The 8,947-nt window shown below is 39.2% G+C and overlaps 3 protein-coding genes across 3 annotated transcripts in view; 1 reads left to right on the plus strand and 2 right to left on the minus strand.

Moving 5' to 3' along the window:
• LOC118748600 overlaps positions 1 to 4,328 on the minus strand; it is a 5,159-nt gene extending 831 nt beyond the window's left edge. The window contains exons 1-5 of the mRNA XM_036483148.1: positions 4,311 to 4,328; positions 1,114 to 1,177; positions 782 to 1,058; positions 542 to 728; positions 261 to 482 (exon numbers count right to left, since the gene is read on the minus strand). Coding sequence (XP_036339041.1) covers positions 261 to 482; positions 542 to 728; positions 782 to 1,058; positions 1,114 to 1,173 — 746 coding nt within the window. The 5' untranslated portion in view covers positions 1,174 to 1,177; positions 4,311 to 4,328. The remainder of the gene's footprint in view (positions 1 to 260; positions 483 to 541; positions 729 to 781; positions 1,059 to 1,113; positions 1,178 to 4,310) is intronic.
• Positions 2,487 to 3,346, plus strand: LOC118748603 (40S ribosomal protein S12, mitochondrial). Its single transcript, XM_036483151.1, has 2 exons — positions 2,487 to 2,741; positions 2,868 to 3,346. The coding sequence occupies exons 1-2, from the start codon at positions 2,690 to 2,692 to the stop codon at positions 3,257 to 3,259; spliced, it is 444 nt and encodes a 147-aa protein (XP_036339044.1). The 5' UTR covers positions 2,487 to 2,689; the 3' UTR covers positions 3,260 to 3,346.
• A 1,103-nt stretch (positions 4,329 to 5,431) lies between the features above and the next one.
• Positions 5,432 to 8,905, minus strand: LOC118748306 (uncharacterized protein K02A2.6-like). Its single transcript, XM_036482679.1, has one exon. It carries the CDS (start codon positions 8,903 to 8,905, stop codon positions 5,432 to 5,434), a length of 3,474 nt encoding a protein of 1,157 aa, XP_036338572.1.
• Positions 8,906 to 8,947: the final 42 nt, after the last annotated feature.

Raw genomic sequence — 8,947 nt, forward strand, 5'->3', positions numbered from 1 at the left:
GAAATGTAGATTTATATGGATTTATAAGGTGTTTGTTGTATAAACTACTAGACTTAAGAAAATTAAACGGGTCGAAATATCGCACTCCTATTATTTTGTGGACAACTACATGTCAAATGAGTAAACACGGATGTTGTCTGCGCTTTTATGTATACAGAGGTTAAGCGCTATACATAATACAAAGTACGATACTGGACCCATGGCTACTAGACCAGCAACTAGGCTCCAGTCGCTATAAATAATAGGGCCATTAAACTCACTATTTCAAACATTCTTCCTTATTTGGCTCGTGTTCTACGAATATACGTGCTTTCTCGGCGTCCATCTGGAAATGTTCCAAGCACAGAAAATGTCCATGGTAATTTAGAAATGTATCATTTAAATGCACTAAACCGCGGAGTTGATTTCCCAGCTCAGCCACTAATTCTTCGTCGCCGAATATTTTAACCAGCAACTGTATTTTATGAAGTAATTTGCTTTTGCTATAAATATTAGAATTCAGAGTAAATCTCCTGATGTACATAACTTCCGCAAAACTTACTGTAATTTACGATCTAGTTCTTCCACAATATCATTCAACTCGCTGGGGTTACACGGACTTGTTGCACGCCTTAAATCCATGTATAGCTTCTCAACACCCATACTGATGCATGAAACAAATGTATCATTAAGTAAAATTTCACGCATGAAGACACAAGCGCCAGCATACAAATGTGTGATTTTCCCATCTATAAAATAAAAGCGAAACACTAAATGGAAACGTGGGATATTAACAACTGACCTTTTTGTATGAGTAACATAATATTGCGTGTCGTTGAGGTCTCCTCGAATACATACACCTTACAACGCTTTTCACCGCTGAGATGAAGGTTGTGTGGACTTTTAGTGGGGTCTAGGAAGACAAAATTTGAGTCCGTCAGGTGCTGCTCGTTATTGCTGTTGAAATGCACCTTCAGACGCCAAGCAAGCGCTTTGGTTGTATATATTTTTGGTATTTTCTTCGGCAGCTGCAGTTGTTTTAAGTCGTAAAGGCGTGTAATGAATACTTTTTGTGTGGGCTTGAAAAGAAATTATAAAATAATTTAAAGCTAAATAGGGACGGACAGCACTTACGTTGTACACCTTCGGCAGGTCGTCGAACAGAAATTCTTCGCCATATTCCAGAAATTTCATGCTTCTTTATAAAGACAATGTGTATTTAATATTTTAATGCACTCATACGATAATTAATGAAGAATTTGTTTATAATCCGATTGTTTGAATAAAAAACCGCGCGACTATCCAATCAAAACCAAAACAACAGCTGTTTCTGACACTTGCATATACCACAGGGTGGTTGTTTCCCCAATGGCATTCAAACTGCAAGTTTTAAACATATCACCCATATCACCCGGACTGGATCCGGTATTTAGAGAATAAACGAAAAATTTGTTCTCGAAAATGGAACCAAGTTCAGAAGCATGGGATCGCACGCATTTCGTGCCCAGAATTTAACAAATAACTGATTCAAATGGTTCGGTTATCGACACTAATATGCAAACACTTCGAAATTGAATTTTGGTTTAACAAATTTTATTGTATTAAAATAAAAGTATGGAAAGATTGAAAATACATGTAAACAACCGAGTAGAAAATAAGCATAATCTTATTATATTACCCATTTTTTGACTACGGTAATGATTTCTGGGCTGTTTTGGGCACCCGCAGGATTCCACCTTGTGTACGGGAAAGCACCTAATGTGAAAACATTTAATGGCACTCAAACTGTGGAGAGCAAATATTTGGTCCCTAGCCGATTCCAGTAGTGGATTTTGGTCCCTAACCGGTACCGGTAGTGCCATTTAGTCCCAAAACATCAGTGTTATCGAAAAATCGCAAAAAAATGGTAACAGGAAGGAGCGTAAAGGTATGCGCAAACAGACGCGGTACGGAACGGCGGTATAATCCCGTACGATATGTGGTATCAAATACCATGGCGGTATTTCGGAGAACTAAAACAGACGCGGCCCGCGTTACCCTGGCTCAGTTACGGTCTGGATATTGTAGCCGCCTAAACAGCTACCTGTCCAGACTCGACCCAAACATCCCAAATGAGTGCCCGGCATATAGAGACTCCCCCCCACGACACCAACCACCTCTTCACATGCCAGCTCAATCCGACTCAACTAACACCTCACTCCCTTTGGTCCGACCCCATCGAAACAGCTCGTTTCCTGGGCCTACCGTTAGTTGAGCTTGACGATAATGATTAAAAGTTGACCCGAAACAGGCGGGGCTTAGTAGTGCCGCTACAACAACAACAACAGACGCGGCCTTAAAATAAGTAATAATTAAACCAAACAATTTTTGAATGAAACCTAAAATTAAATTAAAAATAAAAGAATTCCACTAATAAATTTAAATTAAAATGAAACATACTTTTATATCGTTACCGCGTAACGTACGGGATAATAATTCTTTGTATCGTACCGAGCCTGTTTGCGCAGGCCTTTAATAAGGGAGTATTATTGCAACCTTACTATGATAAGAAGAAGCAGCTAGCCTTTGCTGATTTGGTTAGCAGCTGTTGGCGATTTTTTAATAAATTCCAGAAAAACAAGTTATTTGAATGAAAAGTGGATTATATTGAAATAAATCAACAATTTATAGTAAAAATTTCAATTTGGCATTAGTAACTAACGGTAGTGTCATGAACTTCCTGCGACAAACATTCAACGTTACGAAACAGTTGTCACAAAAAGGTTTGTATGATATGGAACATTCGGCCAGAATTCGGCTGGATCGCCTTCCTACACAATTGACTATACTACTTAATCAACTATGTATTAAGTATTTTATTAACTATGCATTGACATTATTTTATCTAGTGCTCAACATCAACCTGCTGCAGTCTATCCAAAGTGGGAGCCTTTCCGAACCGGTCTGCCGCATGGCCTCGCTGAACCAAATGCATCGCACTGGCCCACACTATAAAACGCGACCACCGCGGCAACCGCTAGATGGAAAACCTTTCGCCAAGGGCGTTGTGCTGAAGACACTCATCAAGAAGCCGAAGAAGCCCAATTCGGCGAATCGTAAATGTGTGCTAGTGCGCTTATCAACAGGCAAGGAAATGGTCGCTTATATACCTGGAGAAGGGCATAACTTACAAGAGCATAACATTGTGCTATGTCGTGTAGGACGTTGTCAGGATGTACCTGGTGTAAAATTAAAATGTGTGCGCGGCGTTTATGATTTGCCGCATGTTATCAAGAAGTAGCGTAAAGAGATTGAAGCTATTTCGTTGAAATTATTGAGTGTATATAAATAAAGAAACCAAATAAAAAATATCCTTTAACAAAGTAAACTGTGGCACACTTTTGTATGAAATACATATGCACGTGGAAATGGATATACATATAACCCTTTTGCTGTGCAAGTATGCACTTCGAATGAGTTGGCGTTTTTCGCGCATCAATTTTGCCGCTTTATTGTTTGCCTTTTTTCTTTGGTGGCGGCTGCTAAGTATTTTCTATAGGGGCTTGCCATTATTTATTTATGTTTATCGTGTGTTGATTTCAATATCCAAGAGATTTATTTACTGCGCGTGCCAGGCATGCGCTCCAATCAGTGGGGACAGAAGGATTGTGAAGCAATTATAAGGATGATGGAGCAAATTTTTGAAAAATACTTAATGGAAATCAATAGCGGTCGATGCGAGGCCCGTAATAAAATCCATACATGTATAATTATGTACATACCTACATATGTGCAAGGAATGTTATAGGTTCTTCTGCAAATGCAAGAGAAACATTTACGCTGTAGTAAATACATGAAAACGTGCACACAAGCGCGTTTTATGCTACAACTTTTATAAAGCAAACGTTAATACTGTTCCCACCTTTGCTATGCGCACACCTGCACGAATGTGCACACTTTTCTCGATACCTATAAGCCGGTATAGATGAACATACGTTATAGCCATTTAGTTAGCTAAAATTAATCCATATTTTTGCCAACAGTCGCAATTTTGATGGCAAAAATATCCACAAAACTATAGGTGCATATGTACATATGTATGTGTGTGCAATATGCATTTTTGCTCTTTTAGGGATTATTGACCAATGGTTGCCTGATGTCCTGCCATTGTTTTGCATTGTGTGTCTAACCTTTTGTACACATTCGTCGCAATGACAAGCGGAAAAAGGCAACTGATTAAATCCTTTTGTGTGTAGGTGCACGGACAAAATTGTCCATAGTAGGTACATACATATGCACGTACGAATAACTAAATGCATTTACATACATATGTTGGATTAGTGCGTACTTACACACATTTGTAAACTTGGACGATGGAAATTGTAGTAAATCGTAATTATTTAATGAATAATGAAGATTTACAAAGATATGTTATTCAATTGCAAACAGAAATAAAACTCATAATTTTTCAATCAGTAAAATAATTTGACAAAAAGTGCAAAGCTTTTTAAGGAATGGAAAAAAACGCAAAGTCCATAATCAAGTCTCGAACACTCTGTTTATCCATTTGTAACATTCCTCCCCCCTTTAAAATCTGACGTAGTCGTCAAATTTTTTAGTCTGTCCTCTATTTCCTCGTACTGGATAACGGTGTTGATCCTGAACTGTTTTAGAGCCCTGAATGTCTTCTTTTAGAAAGTCGTCCATCCCTTCCTGATTTTCCTCAAAATTTGTTTCTCCAGCGGATTCAATAATTCCTTGATTTCCTGGTTCTGGAATAATATTAGGTTCAACTTCATCCCTCTGTCTAGCTGCAGCTTTTAGTGATAGATTTTCTTCGAAATCTGGCAACTCGAACAACTCTAGCATTTCATTTTTAGAGTAACGGCGCTTAAGTTGGTTAGCGTGAGCTTTGACAATGCGATTACCCGAAGGTGTTGTAACATCCACAGTATAATTGACAGCCCCATTTCGACTTTTAATTATACCTGGAACCCATTCCCACACTTTGCTAGTTGAATGAAGCTGATAGTAAACCTCATCATCAACATTGAACTCTCTCCATTTCGCACCATGGTGGTAATTAAATTGATCTTCCATTTTCGTGCTTGAAATCGAATTTGAAAGGTTTTTCGGCTTCAGAAGATCTAATTTTGTTCGCATCGGACGGCCTGTCATCAATTCAAACGGCGATTTCATTCCAAGATGGTAAGAAGGTGTATATCGATATGAAAACAAGAATTCGCGTAACTTCTGGTCAATATTCCCTGCTGCCTTTCCAATTCCTTTCTTAAATAATTCTACAAATCGTTCTGCCTGACCGTTTGACTGTGGACTGTAAAATGAGGTCGTCAAATGTTTGATGCCTTTAAACTTACAGTAATCTTCAAATGTACATGAAACAAACTGTGGTCCGTTATCGGTGACACAAATTTCACATAAACCTTGGTGCGCAATTACATCATCAAACATATCAACAGTTTTTTTCACTGGTGGTTACTTTAGTTTTGATAATCTCCGGCCACTTGCTAAAAGCATCGACGATAATCAGAAAGTAATAATTGTCTATTGGACCAGCGTAATCGAGATGAACTCGAACCCATGGTGCTATTGGCATTGGCCAAGGGTGCAGAGTGCACTTGATTGGTGTTTTCGCTGCCTTAGCACAGCTATCACACGATTTCACGATCTGTTCAATATCTTTAGACATTCTTGGCCAAAACACTTTGTCGGCAGCCAACAGCTTCATACGACACACACCTGGATGACCTTCATGAAGACTTCCAATTATTTTCTTACGCAGTTTGAACGGAATAATAATTTGTTCGCCTCTGAACAAACAACCTTGGGCTTCCTTCAAGTCGTAGCGATATGGGAAGAAAGCGGCTACCTCAATTTCTTTTACTTGCTTGCAAAACTTGGGCCATTTATCTTGCGATACAAATTCAATGACCTTTTTGAGTGTCGGGCAATCATTGGTGGCTTCCTGAATATCTTTGAATGTGATTGGTAGCTGTTTTGCTGATTGAATGGCAAAACAAGATATATCTTCTATATTTTCATTACTCCACGAAATAGATGCAATGACAGTATCTTCGTCGGGTTTGGTGTATTCAGACATCAGTCGGGATACAACATCAACATATCCGAAACTGTTTGTACCGATGAACTCAAAATTAATGTCGTAAGCTAAAACGATGAGCGCCCAGCGTTGTAGACGGTTAGCCGTATAAACTGGGATACCACTTTTTGATCCAAAGATAGCGAGCAAGGGCTTGTGGTCGACTTGAGCGAAGAAACGTCGACCTGCAATATAAAAGTGAGATCGTTTCAAACCAAATATGAATGCACGAGCTTCCTTTTCGATTTGAGAGTAATTTTTCTCAGCTTCATTGAATGTTGCAGCAAAATGCATTATTGGGTGAAGAGATCCATCCTTGAAACGATGCATTAATGCCGCCCCCATGCCATCTTTTGATGCATCAGTAGCCAGTACAATGTCTTTCCTTGGGTCGAAATGCGTAAGAACTAAGTCTGATGACAAAATCTTCTTCAGTTGATCGAATGCTTCTTGATGAATGCTTTGCCATTCAAATTTTGCTTCTTTCTTCAATAAGTCATCCAATGGACCTCTCAACTGCTTCATTGACTTGATAAACTTGCCGTAGTAGTTCACTGAACCTAGGAATGATCGCAATTGGCTAACATCTTTAGGTTGAGGAACTGATTGAACTTCCCAAATTTTTTCAGGATTTGGCCTGATGCCTTTCTCATCGATGATATGGCCGCAAAAGTTAACTGACGACTTGCCAAAACAACACTTGCTAATATTTAATTTAAAACCATAAATTTGAAGCTGTTCAAGCGTCTTGAAGAGCTGCTGTTTGTGATCTTCAAGGTTCTCTCCCGCTGTGATCATGTCATCGATAAAACCAAATGTTGAGGTTCCACTGAGCATTTTATCAACTATGGCTTGGAATTCCCCAGGCGCTGTTTTGACTCCTTGTTGAAGGCGATTTACTTTAAACATTCCAACGTGAGTGTTGATTGCCATAATTTCCTTGGAGTCATCATCAACCTCGACTTGAAAAAAAGCGTCGGACAAATCTATGGTACTGAATATTGTCTTTCCTGCAAACTTAGCGAAAATTTGATCGGGTGTCGGCAAAGGGTACATGTTTGGCTCAAGTGCATTGTTAAGACCAGTTGAATAATCAGCACAGATTCGCAATTTGCCATTCTTCTTTTTAACAACCACGATAGGTGCTGCCCATTGGGAATACTTGATTGGACTGATAATGCCAAGATGTTGAAGGCGTTCCAGTTCAATTGAAATGGGTTCGCGAGCTGCTTGCGGAACTGGTCGAGCATTCCGAAATATTGGAAGGGCTCCAGGCTTGAGCTTCAGAGAAACTTTTCCTTTGTTGAAACAGCCAAGTCCCTCAGAAAAAAGCTGCGGAAATTTCTCGCAAACTTCAATAGCCAAGTCATCACCAGTTGATTTTATATGTTTGCAAACAGAATCAAAGGGAACACTCCAAAGATCGAAAGAATTAATCCAAGGTATGCCAAAAAGATTCAATTCAAGTGATGTAACGTAGCAAATTCCGCGTTTTTCCTTCCCATTTAGTTTAATGCCACAATTGAAGGCACCCAAAATTGGAATAGCAGCACCTGATGCGCTTGTAGCATTGGTGCGTATTTCAGATGACAGCATTGGTTGTCCGATTAAAATCCAATTTGATTTTGATATGATTGTTATATCGGAAGCAGTATCAACCTGCAATTTGATTGCAGTTCCGTTTACAACTGGACTGATATACTTTCGGTTAGAGATTGCGTGAACGTTAGCTTCAACTTGATTCGAACTGTGGTTTTTCTTGCTGGATGATTTATATCCCTTGAAATTTTTCATAAAAGCACAGAAACCTGTCTTATGCCCTTTTTCGTTACATTCGCCACACTGCTTGTCCTTGCATGGACAATTATCACTCCAATGCATTTCGCCGCAACGAAAACAGGCCAAGCGAGGAGTGTCGTTCCTTTGGTTCCGAACCGTTGACTTGTCTTTGTTGACTAATGACTTTGAGTTTTTATTTTGTTGAACAGAATGAACTTCTTGAGCAGCGAATGCCTCGCCAACTTTACCCTTGTCAAGCTTCAAACAAATTATACGCTCGGCTTCGTTGATCAGATCCTGCAAATTTAGCTTGTGAACCTCTGCACGTGCAACCGCATCTGTTACCCTCTCCAACTCTATATACTGATTGTCAACTTTCGTTAGAAGCTTTTCCAGGATAAGCGAGTCCTTGACGTCTTTTAACCCACTCACAAATAACAAAACTTTAAAGTCATCCGCGGTACAATGAGAAATGTCAAACTTCTCTGCGTGCTTATTTATACGAGCGGCATACATGCTAAAATCCTCATGGTCTAACTTTGCGAGGTTAAAACACCTATGACGCATTGCGAACTTTGTTTCTTTATAACCGAAAAGTTTCTTAAGTGTTGTCACAGTATTCGCAAATGTACAATCTTGTGGTTTAAGAGGTAATATTGAATCCGCATAACGTTGATACTGTTCCTGATTGAATTTTTGGAAAAGAAGATAAACTTTTGTCGGTTCATCCAGACCCTCTGCTTGATTTGTAAAAACCGACTCATACCGTTCATAATAAGCCTCAAACGTTTGATTGTTATCTGGGTCATATTCAAAATTGACCATAGAATCGGCCAAACATTTAACTTTAAATGCTGTTGAATCTTGAGCAAGAACGGCTTGATCTGCAATCTGTGCCGGTTGACCTTGAAGAATGCGCTCAATCAGATTCTGCTGTTGTTGCATATGCTGTTGCATCAAATTCTTTTCTTCTTGGTGTTGCTTCAAAATCTGTTGATTTTGTACTTGCAATGCCTCGAACAATGCCTTGAATTGTGAGTGATCCATTTTGCTGAATGCGTGTTTTCTAAATTAAACTCGTCGCCAATG

This window comes from Rhagoletis pomonella, unplaced genomic scaffold (assembly GCF_013731165.1).
Source record: "Rhagoletis pomonella isolate Grant_MI unplaced genomic scaffold, Rhpom_1.0 Rhpom_scaffold_00013, whole genome shotgun sequence".
NCBI lineage: Eukaryota > Metazoa > Arthropoda > Insecta > Diptera > Tephritidae > Rhagoletis > Rhagoletis pomonella.